Source organism: Hemicordylus capensis, chromosome 13, assembly GCF_027244095.1.
Source record: "Hemicordylus capensis ecotype Gifberg chromosome 13, rHemCap1.1.pri, whole genome shotgun sequence".
NCBI lineage: Eukaryota > Metazoa > Chordata > Lepidosauria > Squamata > Cordylidae > Hemicordylus > Hemicordylus capensis.
The window spans coordinates 20,899,222-20,917,821 of record NC_069669.1 but is presented as its reverse complement, the minus strand read 5'-3'; the positions used below and the strand labels follow the sequence as shown (position 1 = coordinate 20,917,821).

The 18,600-nt window shown below is 49.2% G+C and overlaps 1 protein-coding gene across 12 annotated transcripts in view; it reads left to right on the top strand.

Annotated features, from left to right (window-relative positions):
- TRRAP (transformation/transcription domain associated protein) overlaps nucleotides 1-18,600 on the top strand; it is a 251,773-nt gene that overhangs the window by 164,305 nt on the left and 68,868 nt on the right. For all 12 annotated transcript variants that reach the window (XM_053276785.1, XM_053276784.1, XM_053276783.1 and 9 more), the window contains 7 exons: nucleotides 2,722-2,988; nucleotides 4,520-4,726; nucleotides 7,987-8,145; nucleotides 8,243-8,377; nucleotides 8,869-8,979; nucleotides 9,885-10,031; nucleotides 15,238-15,451. In XM_053276785.1, the coding sequence (XP_053132760.1) occupies nucleotides 2,722-2,988; nucleotides 4,520-4,726; nucleotides 7,987-8,145; nucleotides 8,243-8,377; nucleotides 8,869-8,979; nucleotides 9,885-10,031; nucleotides 15,238-15,451 (1,240 nt within the window). The remainder of the gene's footprint in view (nucleotides 1-2,721; nucleotides 2,989-4,519; nucleotides 4,727-7,986; nucleotides 8,146-8,242; nucleotides 8,378-8,868; nucleotides 8,980-9,884; nucleotides 10,032-15,237; nucleotides 15,452-18,600) is intronic.

Below are 18,600 nucleotides of genomic sequence, written 5' to 3'. Positions count from 1 at the left end.
GCGCCGCTCTCGCTCTTGCTCTGTCTCGCCCCCGCGAGCCGCTCTCGCTTTCTGTCTCGCCCCCGCGAGCCGCTCTCGCTTTCTGTCTCGCCCCCGCGAGCCGCTCTCGCTTTCTGTCTCGCCCCCGCGAGCCGCTCTCGCTTTCTGTCTCGCCCCCGCGAGCCGCTCTCGCTTTCTGTCTCGCCCCCGCGAGCCGCTCTCGCTTTCTGTCTCGCCCCCGCGAGCCGCTCTCGCTTTCTGTCTCGCCCCCGCGAGCCGCTCTCGCTTTCTGTCTCGCCCCCGCGAGCCGCTCTCGCTTTCTGTCTCGCCCCCGCGAGCCGCTCTCGCTTTCTGTCTCGCCCCCGCGAGCCGCTCTCGCTTTCTGTCTCGCCCCCGCGAGCCGCTCTCGCTTTCTGTCTCGCCCCCGCGAGCCGCTCTCGCTTTCTGTCTCGCCCCCGCGAGCCGCTCTCGCTTTCTGTCTCGCCCCCGCGAGCCGCTCTCGCTTTCTGTCTCGCCCCCGCGAGCCGCTCTCGCTCTCGCTCTGTCTCTCCCCCGCGCGCCGCTCTCGCTCTCGCTCTGTCTCTCCCCCGCGCGCCGCTCTCGCTCTCGCTCTGTCTCTCCCCCGCGCGCCGCTCTCGCTCTCGCTTTCTGTCTCTGCCCCCGCGCGCCGCTCTCGCTCTCGCTTTCTGTCTCGCCCCCGCGAGCCGCTCTCGCTCTCGCTCTGTCTCTCCCCCGCGAGCCGCTCTCGCTCTGTCTCTCCCCCCGCGAGCCCCTCTCGCTTTCTGTCTCGCCCCCGCGAGCCGCTCTCGCTCTGTCTCTCCCCCCGCGAGCCGCTCTCGCTCTGTCTCTCCCCCCGCGAGCCGCTCTCGCTCTGTCTCTCCCCCCGCGAGCCGCTCTCGCTCTGTCTCTCCCCCCGCGAGCCGCTCTCGCTCTGTCTCTCCCCCCGCGAGCCGCTCTCGCTCTGCCTCTTCCCCCCGCGCCGCTCTTGCTCTCGCTCTGTCTCTCCCCCCCGCACGCCCCTCTCTTGCTCGCTCCATCTCTCCCCCCGCGCGCCCCTCTCTCGCTCGCTCCGTCTCTCCCCCCCACGTGCTTTCATCCTGCCCCACTCTTCCACTCTCTCTTGCTCTCCCCTCCCTCTGAGTTCTTTATCTCTGGTGCCATAGGCCTTACTGTGTGACGGGTGGCTGTAAAGGGCCCTGCTGCCGCCGCTCCTCCTTCCAGGCGGCAAACAGGGAAGTTTCGCCACCCGGTTTCCTCCCGTCCTGGCCTCCCACGGGCGCCTTATCTCCATGGGCAAGCTGGCCTCCGTGGCCTGCCGCCTGGCCTCCACGGGCAAGCCGGACCCACCGCCGCCTGGCCTCCGCGGGCAGGCCGGGCCCGCCGCCTGGCAGGCCCGCCACTGGGCCATGTACCGGCTCCGTAGCCCACCGCTTGCCTCCGCAGTACACTCCCCCCAAGCCTTCTGCCCCAGTTTGCTTCCTCCTCCATTTTTCCCTCTTTCTCTCTCATTTTCTCTCTCTCATTCGTGCTTCCGCCCCACCCCGCCGCTTTCTAGGCTGCTTGTGTTTTCCCCACTGGCCGTTGCCACCACCTCTTTGGGCAGCCAAGCGTTCAGCCGGCTCCTTCCTGCATGGCCTTTTAAAATCGGTTACAATCAGATCAGTTTTTTTTTAAAAAAGCCTGATTGAACAAAAAGGTCTTTACTTGGCGTCTAAAAGAACAAAGTGATGAAGCCAGGCGAACTTCACTGGGGAGGCTATTCCATAAATAATCTCTCTGTTGAAATAAGAGTCTCCCCATCTCTGAAAGCTTTTGAAAAGGCACTGAAGACACATTTGTTCACCCAGGCTTTGAATTAGATTTGTTATGGTTTTGAATTTTTAATTTTGGTTTTAAATGATTTTAATGTTTAAATGATTTTAACTATGTAATTGATTTAGCTTTGATTTTAACTGTTGTTTTTATTTTGATGTAAATCGCCCTGAGTCATTTTTGGAAGTGCAGTATATAAATCAAATAAGTAAGTAAATGGGGTTCAACTACCAAAAAGGCCCTCTCCCTAGTAGGCACCTACCTTGTCTCATTTGGCAGGGGCACCTGGAGGGAGGGCCTCCAAAGAAGGTCATCTGGGTTGGAACATATGGGGCAAGGCACTCGGAAAGTTGGTGGGCATGATCCATCCAAAGTGAAGCACTTTAGGATGCCCTGGTTTCAGTGGAAGATATTGAAATAGGAACTGGATTATTTTAACAGGCACATTACCAGTGCTTAATTGTCCAAGCTGAGTTATGGGCAGTTGTCAAGTGGGAGCCAGGAGGTGGGCTTGTCAAACCAGGGGTTGGAGAAGGCCTTTTGAGCCCCAGCGCCATCTTGGAAGGTGGTCGCAGAGTGCTGGGAAGTGTAGTCTTTCCCAGCACTTTCTCCATTGAGCTCTGCTGGGAACGTTTTGGGAAAGACTATAATTTCCAGGGTTACATATGCACCTTCCAAGATGGCGCTGGGGTTCAACAGGGCTTCATTTCTCTTAAAGCCCCCCCGCCCCCAAATGCTGGGAAAATGTGCAGCACTCTGTGGAAGCCAGTGTGGTGGGAAATAGCTCTCTCATTTAACATTTTCTGCCTAATGGCCTCTGCTGCTCCAGTGTGTGACTCTGTCTTTGGTGGAGATGGTGCGGTTCGTCACCAGGGTTGTGGGCTCCCGGTTCGAGACCCTAAATCGTGTTTTTCCTTTCTCGTCGTGCAGGTGCTGGATCCAGAAAAACAAGCAGACATGCTGGATTCCCTCCGGATTTACTTGCTGCAGTTCGCGACGCTCCTCGTCGAACACGCCCCGCACCACATCCACGACAACAACAAGAACCGCAACAGCAAGCTGCGGCGTCTCATGACCTTCGCCTGGCCCTGCCTGCTCTCCAAGGCCTGCGTGGACCCTGCCTGCAAATACAGCGGGCACTTGCTTTTAGCCCACATCATTGCCAAATTTGCCATCCACAAGAAGATCGTCTTACAGGTATGTAAGACGTTGTTTTTACGTTGCTTTCCTGCTCTTACGCCAAGGAGCTCGGAGTGGTATGCGTGGTTGTGTTCATCCTCACAACATCCCTGCGAGGGAGGTTAGGCTGAGAGAGAAGTGACTGGCCCAGAGTCACCCAGTGAGTGTCATGGCTGGGTGGGGATTTGAACTTGGGACTCCTCGGTCCTAGTCCAGCACTCTGATCCAGGGATTCTCAATGATGGGTCCCCAGATGTTGTTGGACTTCACTTCCCATAATTCCCAACTAAAGGCCACTGGGGCTGGGGATTCTGGGAGTTGAAGTCCAATAACATCTGGGGACCCAACGCTGAGAATCCCTGCTCTAACCACTACATTATATGAGCTCTTCTGTTGAATGTGCATGCAGACTAACACTTGCAAGGTGTCAAAAATCCCTCTCTCAGGTATGAGATGCCTGAGTTTTGTGCAGTGGCCAACAAGATGAGGGAAATTACACAAAGTAGTCCCACTGATTTTCTTTTGATTTCCCACCCTCTGAAGATACACATTCCATCATTGTTTTTAAATTGTTTTGATTTTGTTCTAGTCTGTATTTTTATTGTGAACCACCCAGAGATAGAAGTTTGGGGTGGTATATAAATATGCTAAATAAATAAATAAATTTTCCTCCTCCCCATGCCGTACGCAGATTAGAAGAATTCGACTTCCATATGCAGTTAGCAACAAACCCAAGTTCCCTGTGAAGTGGATTAGGACCCAGTGAGTCCCTTCCAGCTGTTGTTGACTACAACTCCCATCATGGACAGTTGTAATGGCTGTTGACTGGGGATGATGGGAGTTGTAGTCAACAGCAGTTGGCAGGGAGTCCCTGTGACAGGCAACACTGGTTGTGATGTCTGCATCAAACTGTCTTCGTTTATTCTCACCGAGGTCTGGAACCCACTTCAAACCTTGGGCTTGGATCTCAGTTTATTTCAAGCTTCTCTGTTAGAAGAAACCAAGATGGTTGGTTTGGGTGTCACGACTGATCTAGGTTTGTTCCTAGCCACAGTTGGAAGCAAATTCTTGGGGCTGGCACACAGGCCAGGGAGGATTCCAAGGCAAGCCAGTGTTCCATGGAGCTGAGATTCTGTGTGGTGTCTGAACCACGTTGGGATCATAGGGAACTGCCAGACCAAATCAGACCTTAGGTCCATCTAGCTCAGCATTGTCCACACTGACTGGCAGCAGCTCTCTGAGATTTCAGGCAGGAATCTTTCCCATTCCAACTCGGAGATGCCAGGGAGTGAACCTGGCATCTTCTGCATACAAAGCAGGTACTCTTCCCCTGGACTGTGGTCCCATCACCTAAGGGGAATATCTTAGCGCTCAAGCATAGTTGCCCATCCAAATGCAAACCAAGGCAGGCCCTGCTTAGCAAAGGGGACCGTTCATGCTAGCGATCACAAGACCAGCTCTCCTCCCCAGTTGTTATGATTTTGAGTATAGGGGTAAATAACTGGGCCAGTTTCTTGAATTTACTAAGTTTCCCCGTGGTCCCTTTCAGGTCTTTCACAGCCTCCTGAAGGCTCATGCAATGGAGGCGCGAGCTATCGTCAGGCAAGCCATGGCCATCCTAACGCCCGCAGTGCCTGCTCGGATGGAGGACGGCCATCAGATGCTGACTCACTGGACGAGGAAAATCATCGTCGAAGAAGGGCATACCGTCCCGCAGCTTGTCCATATTTTGCATTTAATTGTCCAGCATTTCAAGGTATCTGTGCAATCATTACATTTCTTAAGAGTATGGCGGAACTTTTCGGCGATGTTGAGTTGGCAATCCGCTGACCCGGCTCTTTAACCAGGCTCAATGGCTGTAGTTCAGATCTAAGGTTCACGATCCTGGTTAAATGCTGGGCTGGCATGTTGCCAACCCGATGTTACCGAACATTTCCAGGTTCTCACAACCAGAAATTGGGAGTGTGTGTGCTGTGAGAATCTAGGATTTAGCGGTAAACGGACAAGGTTTTGATGGTGTGAGCTGGCCCAGTATTTAGTTCTTCTGATCTGTTGAAACCGAGATCCACAAATTTCAGTACAGGAGGACTTCGATATTGGCAGGGGTTCCGTTCCTGGCTGTAGCCGCAGATATGGAAACCGTAAATACTGAGGCATTAAAGTCGATGGATCATGGGGGTTTAGGTTCCTGGTTGGCCAGAAATTGCTCAAAAATGGCTGAAAACCGGCTAAATTTAGGGAAATGGGGGGTGGAGGGTAGGAACTCCTTACCATGCTTTGCTGCTCCCCCCCCCCCGGTTGCACTGTGCCCCAGAATGCCTCCAAATCACTCAAAAATTGCCATTTATTTGTATTTTTATCCTTAAATTGAGCCATTTTGTGGCTCCAAGAAACAAAATGGCAACTGGAAGTGACCCCTGTGGTCATTTACGGCCACCCCGACCCATGGATATGTGAGGTCGATGTGTGTCCCCCCCACTTTTCTCCCCGTGTATGCCAAGGTCGGGTGTCTTTTTCCTGACTGCAGTTACGCAAATCTGCGGATAATGAACCCACGGATAATGAGGTTTCCCTGTATGATAAACAGGCTCTTTTGCTATTTTATTCATGGGTCAGTTTTAAACTTCTCTGCTTAATGCTTAAAGCAGAAGTTTCCCACTTTGGGTCCCCAGATTTTGGACTACCAACACCCATCATCCCCTGCCACGGTGGCCTTTGGGGTGATGGGAATTGTAATTCAACATCATCTGGGGGCCTAAATTAGGGCAATCCTGGCTTAGCGGACACACCTGAGATCAGTGTTTCCTGTATCAGGGATTCCCAGATGTTATTGACTACAACTCCCATCATCCCCAGCCAAAGTCAATTGTAGCTGGGGATGCTAGGAGTTGTGGTCTACACCATCTGGTCGTCTCTGTTACAGGGAACATTGGTCATCTCCCATCCCCTCTCTTGGCTCGGATCCTTTTCTGGCACACAGGTAGAGGACTTAGGAGAGAAGCAGGTCTTCTCCCAGTGCCAATGGCAGATGGAGATGGTAGGAGACAGCCCTCTCCAACTGCCAGAAAGGATTCCTGCTGTTTCCCACCTTTTCAAAAATGGCAGTGGAAACGAGATCTCTGGGGAGGAGATCTTTGTGGTGCTGAGTGTCCTGCTCGCCAGAGGGCTGGGGGCACTCTCCATCGGCAAGCTGGCCAGTGGGTTTGTGGATGCCTGTATTGACATATTTTCTGTACTCTCTTTTCATAAATTCCTCTTTCGTGTCTTATGAGGCCTCTGAAAAATGAGGCAAACCACCACTGAGCTCCCCAAAGCGTACACAAAGCCGTAATGTTTTCATCTGAGTTCATGCAAAGGAGCGGTCTGGCCTTGACCCAGATACCTTCACGGGTCGTTTGCACATGGCATAAAACAGCTCAAACGGGAGTCCTCTGAGATGCTCATAAAAGGCAGAGAACACAAATCAGCTCTGGAATGGCTTATTTCAGGATAAAGTGCTTCATCAGGGTAGTTTGTGTTGATTTTCAGACGGGATTGCCTGAGGGTCCAGGGAGTAATTTTTGTGTCGGAGGAGAACTGTGGTGGACTTGGTCCAGTGGACTCTCCCAGAGTGCTCCAGGTCATTTGGAACAATACTCTGTGAACGAGAGCGCTCGCTTGATTGGGCGTTTAGAATAGCGCCCCAAAGGTCTCGTCTATTAGCAGGCTCCGGAGAGAATCCGAAATGGAGATGAAAGCTGCCTGCCATGAATTGGCTGGAGGCACTTAAAACACAATACTTAAACAAGAAAGCCAGCCTCTGAATCTTCATTGTCCTGCTTGGCACTCTTTGCTTCCTTTATGCTCTCAAAGAAACCGGGGGAAGAAGTGTGTCTGTAGGTTCTTTAGCATAGCTTGAACAGGGTAGGAAGTGTTCAACAAGCCTCGGGACCTGGAAAGCAAAGCGTGTTTCTTAGGCTTTTGTTTTTATTCTAATTGCACTGAAAACATCTTTTTAGTTGCGAGCACATTTTCCGGGTACTTTTGGAAGGAGAGGCTGGGGTCCCAAGAGCTTCCTGTAGGAGCAGAAGACATTTCCACCGACGTCATGGGGGCGGTCCCAAATGTGTTTATGCTCCCCACTTCGTGTCACATCCTACGCCATTCTGGAGGGTCCCCTCCCCCCGGAGCAGCTTTTATGGGGCACAAGGGGCTGTAGCAGAAAGGGGGAGATAAGAGAACCCCACTGTGGGATTTCCTCTGAATCCAAGTGAAATTCTCCCAAACTCAAGAATATGTTAGTTTCATAATATTTCTTAGTGGTGCTTACAGCTCGGCTTTTTAATGACAGAGACAGGGCCTTTTTGGTGGTGGCCCCTTGGCTTTGCCATGCTCCCTCCCTCAGTGTTTTAAAAAACAACAACTAAAAAACACATCTTTTAAAAGAGGCTTTTTAATGTTCCATCTTTGGTTATATATGGTAGGTTCTTCAGTTATTTTTTATAATTCTCAAGTTTTAGCTTTTTAAATAACTTTTAATTTGAAACTTTTAATTTGTAACTGGCCCTATCCACCCCCAGCACAGTACCTCCAGTGACTGTTGCTGATGTCTGTCCTTTGTTTCTGTTTAGATTGTGAGCCCTTTGGGGACAGGGATCCATCTTATTTATTTATTATCTCTCTGTGTAAAACGCTCTGTGCCATTTTTGGAAGGGCGGTATAGAAATCGAATGAATTAACAAGAACAACAACAACTTAATTCTGATGGTAGTTTTAGCCTGGACTTTTAACTTGTTTACTTTAATTTGGTTAGTTTTATTACTTTTATTTTACATTGCATCTTATTTTATTGTTGTGAGCCGCCCGGAGCAATAGTGTACTGGAGGGGCGGGGTATAAATACTTGAAATTAATTTAAATAAATAAATGAGCTCCAAAAATAAGCGGGCAGTGAGATGCTGAAAGGTGTGGGTTCTTGCAGAAGGCATGCACAGCGTCATGAGGACAATAACCAGGGGGGCATGGCGATCTTCCACAGGTTTACTATCCGGTGCGCCACCATCTCGTGCAGCACATGGTGAGCGCCATGCAGAGGCTGGGCTTCACCCCCAGCGTGACGATCGAGCAGCGGAAGCTGGCCGTGGACCTGTCGGAAGTGGTGATCAAATGGGAATTGCAGCGGATCAAAGACCAGCAGGTAAGAAGATCTGCCCCTTTGGGCACCAGCGGCTCAGTTCCCCACGTTTCTCTGAGGCCCTGCACTGAAACTCATCTCCTTGACTTCCCCCCCACAGCCGGATTCTGATATGGACCAAGGAGCCAGCGGGGAAGGGGCCAGCTCAGGCTCGTCCGCCGTGAAAAGAGGACTCTCGGTGGATTCTGGCCAAGAAGTGAAGCGCTTCAGGACTGCCACCGGGGCAATCAGTGCCGTAAGAATGATGGATAGATAGATAGATTTAGTTTGATGCACATTACATCAGGCCTTGACAACTTCCAGGCGCCAGGGAGTTCCAGGGTCCCGGAATTCCGGACGCCAGGGAGGCTTGACAAATTCTGGATGCCTAGAAATTTAACTCTGGTGCCTAGACCAGGATATCCAGAGATGCAGTTATTTAATAACGTCTTTCTTGGTCCCGGTCAGCCGTCCTGTTTCTATTCTAAGCACGTTCGTTGTAAAGAGAAGCCCTTTCACAACGTCCATCATGAAGTCCAGGAATTTTGCCAGGTGTCCATTGTTTGGCTCCTAGGTTCCTGGGTACTCGCCTAGATCGAAAGAAAATTTGTCAAGGCCTGCATTGACCGTAGCCATTTCAGTGCATTTGTGCTGTTTTCAATCGCCGCTTTCCTGCTGAGTTTAAGCAAAGCAGAAACACGGAAACAGCAGCTCCCGGCCCGTTTTTGACAGGAAATGTGCTTGCAGGTATTTGGACGCAGCCAGTCCCTGCCGGGGGCCGATGCCCTCCTTTCGAAGCCCATTGACAAGCAGCACACCGATACAGTCATCAACTTCCTCATCCGCATCGCTTGCCAGGTACACAGCATTTCTGAGAGGAAAGTGGCAAGGATTCGGTGGGATCCATTCCTCAGTTTGCCTGTCCCACCAGAGCGTGTTCTGCAGTCTCGAGTTGCTCCAATTCAGCATCTTCTTCTTTATATATAATTCTTTTCAACGAACCCACCTCTAATCCCATGCGTGGCAGCTCTTGCGAGAGTTCAGATGGTGACAGGATGGCTGAGAGGGGGGAAATGGCAGCAGCGGTGGCCGTCTATCACTCTTTTTAAATCGTTTTGATGATTTAACTTTGTTTTTTAATCTGTGGTGTTCTGTTGTAAACCGTCCAGAGATGTGAGTTTGGGGCGGTATATAAATGTGCTAAACAAACAAACAAACAAACGGTTTCCTCTCCCGTGATGTCTTTTCAACGGGCATTAAAGAGTTTTCTGCTACCATCTCGGGAGGCCACTGGCTGTTCCAGAAACATGGGAAGCTGCCATCTACTGAGTCAGACCCTTGGTCCATCTAGCTCAGTATTGTCTACACTGACTGGCAGCGGCTTCTCCCAGGCTGCAGGCAGGAATCTCTCTCAGCCCTCTCTTGGAGATGCCGCCAGGGAGGGGACTTGGGACCTTCTGCAGGCAAGCAGGCAGGGGCTCTGCCCAGAGCGGTCTCAGGCTCCTAGATCCAAACTTTGTTGGGCAAGGCCTGGCATAGAAGACGCCCTCATGGGCTTGGAAGCAAGTAGTGTTGGACACTGAGATCCATTTTAGGTCTCTTCCCACAGTCTCCCCCCTGTTATTTTTAAGCCAAGCCTCTTCCAGAGGAATCGAAATGAGGTCTCTGTTTGCACAGGAGGCCTGCTGGTATTAAAATATTAATGAGTTCTAAATATGATGATAAATGTTTGCTACTTGGTAATTATTCTGGTTAATTGCTAGGTAAATGACAACTCCAACACGGCTGGCTCTCCGGGAGAACTGCTTTCTCGGCGCTGTGTTAACCTTCTGAAGACAGCTTTACGGCCGGACATGTGGCCAAAGTCAGAGCTGAAACTGCAGTGGTTTGATAAGCTCCTCATGACAGTGGTAAGTTCCGTGGTCTCCTTCGAGAACTCTTAGGCATCAGTAAGGTACCCTGCAATTAAATGCTTAATAAACTGCCTCGGGTGCATTGAAAGTTGTCATCTTGTCTCCGAGGTATTGATTCATTTCTAAATATGAAGATCTGGGTGGTGTGTTGGGGTAAACAGAGTGGCGTGTGCGGTACAGAGCTTGAAATGTCATGTTAGCCTCTTTTAATTGCCAATTTAATTTGGTGTCATGGCTTGGAAAATGTTCAGCTAATGGAATTGATTTAGAGTCTCAAATAATTACTCTTGTCCTTGTTCTTGGCATCAGGATAAGGATAAAAAGTCAGCCGCTGAGAATTGGAAATGAATTCTAGGCATGAGTGCTGGTCTTTGTGCTCAGCCTTGATGGTGTGTTGGCGTTTAGTGCAAGTGTTTGGGAAGAGTTTCCAGAGAATTGTTTCAGGTCAGATGCAGAGAGGAGGCCATTAATATGAAACTCGGTCTCCTTCCTTGGGTGGGTAGGAGACAGTTGACTTTTCCCCACCCAAATCATAGGGATATTACAAGAAGCCTTACATGATTGGTCTGCCTAGTTCAGTATTGTCTACACCTGGCTTCCCAACTTGGGGTACTCCAGGGGGTTCCTGAACTACAGCTCCCATCACCCTCAGCTACAATTTATTGTGACTGGGGATGATGGGAGTTGTAGTTCAGCAACATCTGGAGTCTCATCAGGGCTCCTCGGCTTTGGCCCTCCTGCAGATGTTGTTCTGCAGCTCCCATCCTCTGTGACTATTGGCCACTGGCTGGGGATTATGGGAGTTGTAGTCCAGAAACAGCTGGGGGGCTTCAGTTAAGTAGCCCTGGTCTACTGACAGTGGCTCTCCAACGTTTTGGGCCGGAATTTCCCCAGCCCTACCTGGAGATGTACTAGGGATTGAAGAGGAGAGCTGGTCTTGTGGAAGCAAGCATGACTTGTCCCCTGGTTGCATATGAATGGGAGACTAGAGCACTGCAAGGTATTCCCCTCAGAGGATGGAACCGCTCTGGGAAGAGCATCTAGGAGGTTCCACATTCCCTCCCTGGCAGCATCTCTAGATAGGGCTGAGAGAGACTCCTGCCTGCAACCTTGGAGAAGCCGCTGCCAGTCTTTGAAGACAATACTGAGCCAGATGGACCAAGGGTCTGACTCAGTATATGGCAGCTTCCTGTGAACCTGGGACCTTCTGCATGCAAAACAGATGCTCTGCCACTGAGCTACGGCCCCATCTTCTCAACCACACTTGGTGTACAATCCAGTCCCCCCCCCATACAAATATATAACATATTTACCTGAATCCAAGACTAGGTTTTTCCCCAGGTTGTTTGTTAGAAATTGAGAGGTTGCCTTAAATCCAGAATCCTCTTACTTTCAGGTAAAAACAGGTATAACCTGTTTTTAAGCTTGTTTTAAGCACCACATACTTGCACGAAATTATAACCCTGTATTTAAGCTGCATTTTTCATGAAGGTTGTCTTCTATTTGGGTAAATCTTCTATTTGGGTAAATAGTGTATTTTCTCAAGTATTAGTATTTCATTGCAAATTTAAAAGCAATTCATATTTTCCAAGTTGTCCCGGAGGGAACCTTGTTTATCTGGTGTGGATTTTTTGGTGGCTTGTTCCGTTACCCCTTTTCACATCCTTGAGGTCAGCCCTGTCCAACACCTGGGAGCACTCCTGGGTGTGAGATTTGGGAGTGGAATGAATGGGGAAGAGAGTCATTTAGGAGTTAGGCAGATACAGCGATTTGGGGTGCGGAGCACAAAGGTAGCTTGGACATTTGGACATCTGCTAGAGGGTGGGGAACTCCTGTCTTTAAGCATCTGCCTGTGACCGTAGTACATTTTATTTAATGTCTTCTGCAGCTAAATTGACCCGTTACAGTGGCCTAATGAATACCACGGCTATGAGCAACAGCCTTCCTTATCTCTGTATGTGGATGCTTATTGCCGCATTTTGGTGGTGTAAGCAGCTGTCTGGAATATTTATTTTATTCATTAACAGGCATGTATAGCATAGAGCTTCTGCTATACGGGCCTGTTAATGAAACAGATAAATATCCCGGATTACTGCTGCTTATATTGTAAAATGGCAATTAGATGCTAGATGAGTTCGCGGCCTTTTTCTGGACAGCACACAGATCTGAGTCCTGAGGAGTTGACGGAACCTTTGAAAAGAGGGTTTCTTCCATAGTGCCGAGCCTGTGGTTTTGTACCTGTGAGTTAGGTTCCTTTAAAGAGGGACACACTAGGGGAGGCACAGGTATCTCTGCTTTGACGCCATCTTAAATCTTGCACGTTTGTGTTGATTGGCTCAAAAGTGGACAAAGAGGCTTTCAGGCCCAAGGCCCATCTTGTCCACCATCTTGCTTCCCATATTGGCCCACCAGATGCATCTAGGAAGCCCCCAAGCAGGACAGAAGGTGCCCCCCCCTCTTGCTGTCGCTCCCCTGCAGCCAGTATTTGGAGGCATCCTGCTTCTGAGCCTAGAGGCAGCCTGTAGCCATCCAGACTTGTCTCCCCACAAATCCCCATCTCAAGCCGTCCGAGAATGGTGTCCATCACCACACACCATGGCAGCAAAATACTGCAGACCCAGGCGGTGTGACTTCAGTCCTCCTGCTGATGTCGGGCTCCAGCTCTCGTCATCTCTGACTATTGGCCACTCTGGCTGGGGATGATGGGAGCTGTAGTCCAAAACGAGCTGGAGGGCCTGTTTATTGTGCAGGGATTAAAAGGAGGGAAGGACAACTCAAAGTCGACATCAGCTTTATTCTGCAGGGTCCGGTGGATTTTGAGCATGTGGTATATATTTGCCTTCAGAGGCAAATATATTCCTATTTTTTGACAGGAAGTTATGTCCTGCACCAGCAGAAATCTCACACAGACACATGATTTCCAGTAAGAGAATAAGAATGTATTTGCCTCTGAAGATGACCATGCAGTTGCAACACATCTTGTTTTTAAAATTATTTATTTATTTATTTTTAAAGTTTTCTTATATACTGCCTCCTCCAAAGACTCTAGGCGGTGAACAACAACAATACCAATAACAATTATTTTTTCTTTTAAAAAAAGATTAAAGGGCAAAAGGCTGGTGAAACAGGTGGCTCTTAAGAAGGGCTTTAAAAGCACCTTTTGTTGTGTTTTATTGCTTTATGTTGCGTGTATGTTTGTTTTATTGTTTGTTTATCCACCTTGGAGTCTTAGGATGGAGGGTGGTATATGAATATACATATGAATTTTTTGGGCTTTGCAGAAAAAAGCTGATATCTACTTTTTCAGCTCCTCTGGGTTGTCCTCCCTGGTGCTGCATCATTTTCCTCTCCCGCTCTCTTTTTCCTTTCCAGAGTTGTGCAGCTCTTCTGTAGACTAATTATGTGCTGTGTGAAGCAGCATTTCCTTTGGTCTGTCCTCAATTTCTGGCCAGTCAGTTTCACTGGAGCCGCTGCTGTGGTAGTGGTGCATTAGGAGCCCTCTTGGGGGTGATTCCTGACCCGAGTGGTGTCTGGGGTGTTTATTTGCTGCTTGTGTGGCCTGCCTTCTTGGGCTTTTATTTTCATCCTTCAAGGAGCTGGGGTGGCCTGCATGATGCTGTTAGCCTTGTTGTAAAGATACCAGGCTTCGTATCGGAGAGGGTGCTTTCATTTGTAGAAGGGGTGTGTGTGTGTGTGTTTCTTCCCCCCCCCCTTTGTTTTAAGGTGATCCATTCATATACTGACCGGTGCTTAGCCATTTTGCTACCATTAGTAAATAAAACTGCTGGATCAGGCCCAAGGAGGCCCATCTAGTCCAGCATCCTGTTCCATAGAGTGGCCCTCCAGATGCCTCTGGGGAGCCCATAGGGAGGAGGTCTGGGCACGCCCTCTCTCTTGCTGTTGCTTGCCTGAAACTGCTATTTAGAGGCATCCTGCTTCTGAGGCTGGAGGTGGCCCACAGCCACCAGACGCTAGTAGCCACTGATAGCCCTCGCCTCCACGAATGTGTCTAAACCCCTTTTCAAGCCATCCAAGCTGGTGACCATCATCACATCTCATGGCAGAGAATTCCATAGACTAATTGTGTTCTGTGCGGGGGAAATTGCTTCCTTTTGTTGGTCCTAAATTTCCTGGCATTCGGTTTCATGGGACAACCCCTGGTTCTCGTGTTGTGAGAGAGGGAGAAAAATGTCTCACTATTATGAATGCAGTTGTTGCTGCTAGTTAACCTTTTCTTTAGAAGTTGTTATGGCTGTGGATGTCTTTTCTACCATTTGGCTTTCCAATGCCTGGTAGTTTCTCTTTCGGTGACTTTAAAAACAAAAAGCCGCGGTGCGTAGTGTTTTTGCATCGTCCCGTGATTGCTCTGTGAGTCTATGAGCAGCCCTATTTAAAATTCAGCGCTTAGTAACAAATGTTACCCTCACAATGAAGATCAAACTGAATTACGCAATGGCTATGCTGCACGTTGGTTTCCTTGCTGCAAGTGAAACTGTACGATGCAGAGTTATAAGAATCATCTTTGGGATGCCTTCCCCATTTTGAATAATTGAATGTGCATCTATTATTCTGGCAGTTGTTACTATCTCTGAATTGTGATGGGGCCTCAGCTCCGTGGAAAAGCATCTGCTTTGTATGCAGAAGGTCCCAAGTTTAATGCCCGGAATCTCCAGGTAGGGCTGGGAAAGAATCTTGCCTGAAACCTTGGAGAAGCCGCTGCCAGTCAGTGGAGACGAGGGCTGAAGTGGCCTCTGGCTGGGGGTGATGGAACTTGTAGTCAGCAACATCTGGGAATCCCTGTTACAGGGAACACTGCTTCAGAGTGTGCAAAAGGGTTATACGGGAGGATCTCAATAGCTGCAGATTTGCATATACGTGGTTGGGTAAAAAGACACCCGATCTCGGTGTACATAGAAAAAAGGGGGCGAAACACACTGACCTCACGTATCCGCGAGTCAGGGGAAATGACCACGGAGGTCCGTTCTGGCTGCCATTTTGTGTTAGGGATCCTCAAAATGGCACTGTTTGGGTGTGGGGAAGGCCCCCCAAAACCCCCAACACCTTGGTGATTTTCAGCCAATTTTTGGCATATTTGGAGGTGATTTGGGGGGCACTGCAGAACTCGGGGCCAGCAAAGCATGGTACTGAGTGTCAGCTAACATTTTCTAAGACTTCTCTCCCACCGCCCAACATTTCATTCCAGGAGCAGCCCAACCAGGCCAACTTCGCCAACATCTGCACTGGGCTCGAGCTGCTGTGTTTCCTCCTCACCGTCCTCCAGTCCCCAGCCATCCTGAGCAGCTTCAAGCCTCTGCAGCGAGGAATCGCTTCTTGTATGACGTGCGGCAACACCAAGGTGCTGAGAGCCGTCCACAGCCTGCTTTCTCGCTTAATGAGCAACTTCCCTACAGAACCAAGTATGTTGGGGTGGCGGGTCAGCCTGCCGGGGGGGTGGGCTCCCCCCTTTCTCTTCATGGCTTTCTTTTTCCCTTTGTGATCAGGGAAGGGGGTGCGCTTCTCAAAATAGGCAGTCCTCTCATTTGCATTTGTTTTTATGGCTTTCGGGTTTTTTTCCCTTCCATACATGTACTTTCAACCCCAATTAAAAGTTGAAATAAGTAATCATGAGGAATACATCATTATCCAGTAGCATAAAAACTTAATAACCTGTGGCAGTTATTACTTTGGCTCAAGAAATGCATGTCATAAATTTAATGTCTTTTGCAATTACCATTTTTCTGCTTTGAAGGTGCAGTTTTTCAGTTGTTGAACATGGCTCTTTTAATCAGACAAGAAAAGGGAAATTGGGTGGAAAGGGAGGCCTTAGGTAGCGGGATGGAGGGGAAGAGCAAGAAGAAGAAGAAGAAGTTCTTGTGGCTAAATCGAGGGCAAGGAGGGCCAGGTGTTTTGTTTTTACTACCACCCCCATCACCCCCTGCTGCGACTCAAGGTGGCAGGGGAAAAGTATGGGATCTTTATTTCAGTCATTGACCAGACAAAAATACAACACAATAGATAAGTAGTAACCTCCAGCAATCATGCTGCTGCCAGTACTTTCTTACAAAACACCGTTTGCAATATAACAATATATTGTACAGTTGACACTCATGATTTTACCAATGGCTTGCAGTATAGCAAAACATTGCCACCTTGGTGGAAACATGAATATCACCGTTGGACAAAAGGAGAGACACTGGCTTACCTGGGACTCTAGACAAAATAGATGACAAAAGGGCTAGCCGAATATCTCTGTACAAAGGTAGCAGGGGGTGATGGGAGTTGTAGTCCAAAACAGCTGGAGAGCCTCGGGTTGGCTGCCCCAACTTAGGATGTGGTCACTAAAAAGTGTGTGTGTGTGGGGGGGATGGAATCCTAGTGGAGGCCCCCCACTGCTTGCAAGGATACAATCGCTTCCCATTTCAAATAGGACATGGAGAGAAGGATCTTTGATGGTAACAATGCATAATGGCCCTAAAAGGTCCTAGTAAAGATGTCTGCACACCTATGAGGTTGAATTGCAATACAGTCTAGCAAACAATGAATGCACCACTGAGAGACCGTAAAGGCCAAGTGGACGACAGACCATCCTGGAGAGAATCTCTCTATGTGGTCGCTAAGAGTTGACACCCACTTGACGGCACTTAATCAATCAATCAATCAATCAGTCATTCAGTAGCACACTTTACATAGGCATATAAGAAGCTGCTTTATTCTGAGCCAGGTTCATTTCTGCCTGCCAAGCAGATGCTCTGCCACTGAGCTTCATCCACATCCCCAAATGTTACATAGGAACACAGGAAGCTGCTTTATACCATTGGTCCATCTAGCTCAATGTTGTCTGCATTGACCTCTCCAAGGTTTCAAGCAAGAGTCTCTCAAAGCCCTACCTGGAGATGCTGCCAGGGATGGAACCTGGGACCTTCTGATGCTCTGCCACTGAGCTGCGGCCCCATCCCCTAAGGGGACAGCACTCACATGCGGTCACTTAGGCACATAGGAATATTGGAAGCTGCCATACACTGAGTCAGACTCTTGGTCCATCTAGCTCAGTCTTGTCTACACAGACTGGTAGCAGTTTCTCCAAGGTTGCAGGCAGGAATCTCTCTCAGCCCTGTCTTGTAGGGATGTGCGAACCGGTTCGGATCCGAACCGGTTCGGGTTCCGGTTCGGATCGAACCGAACCACCCCTGGTTCGGTTCGAATCCGAACCGAACTGGGGGTGGTTCGTTTCGAACCGGTTCGGACCGGTTCGGATCGGTTCAGAAAGCTGAAAATTGGTCAGATGGTAGCTGGCACCCAGGGGTACCTGTCACCCAAACCCCAAAGCAATCGGACACTCGTACGATTTTTTATGAATTTTTGAAAAATATTTTTATTTTTCTCTCATAGGATATAATGGGACCCGAACCAGGCCATTATTTCTTATTGTGGAGCACTCATGGGTGCCAACAACCATGCAAACCCTGAAGCAATCAGACACCCCTATGATTTTTTATGAATATTTGAAATATTTTTAATTATTTTTCTCATTGAGTATAATGGGACCCGAACCAGTCCATATCCCCTGTTGTGGAGGACCTAGGAGCACAAAAGCAGGGTGGGTGGTAGACAGGCTTGGGTGCCTACCACCCAAAAAATCTCAAGGCAATTGGACACTCCTCTGATTATTGGTGAATTGTTAAGTGTTTTTGAATTCCTCATAGAGAATAATTAGGATTGCAGCAAATGTATAGCTTCACGTCGGGGGGAAAGGGGTGTCGTAGAGTGCAGTGTGGTGGGTGGTAGTTCCTAGGGTGGGCAAGGAAGCTATCAGAATTATTTGAAAGGAATTGGGCAAAGAGGTGATTTTTAAGTGATTTTTGAAGTTTACGCGTCTTTAAGGTTTTTCCTCATAATAAGTTATAATGGAGCTTTCAGCAGCCCTATAAGTGCACATGGGGGTGCTGGGGTGGCCCAGAGCAAGTGGTGGTGTAGTGCACATAGGGTGCCAACCACCCCCATGGGTTTCTAACCCATGGGGTACAGGGATCTCTGGTAGGGGCACCCCCATGGGTACAGGGTTCTCTTGTTTCTGAGGTATTGAGTGTGGATTCTATGATAGCAAATGAGATTTTCAATGAGACACCATCAATCCACTCTAATATGCTATCATAGAATCCACACTCCGCCTCCTGCTTCTTCTCTGTGTGTGTGCTTAGTAGGGGTGTGCAATTTGGGATTTCGGGTGATTTGGCTCGGACCCGAACCGAATCACCCCTGTTCTGTTTTGTGCCCGAATCTGGGTCACCCGAATCACCCTTGATTTGGTTCGGATTCGGATTTAATCCGAATCCGAATCCGAATCGATTCGGGGGGGTAAAAAGGGGCCCAGGGGCAAAATTTTGGGGTGGGGTGGTAGTGCCCAATGGGTAGAGTCTACCACCCCAATTTCAGGGGGATTGGGCAAAGGGCTGATTTTTGGTGAATTTTTAAAGTTTTAGTGACTTTGGGGCAGTTCGGGGGCATAGCATGGGATCTGGGCAAAAGGAGTGGGGTGGGGTGGTAGTGCCTAATGGGTGCAGGCTAC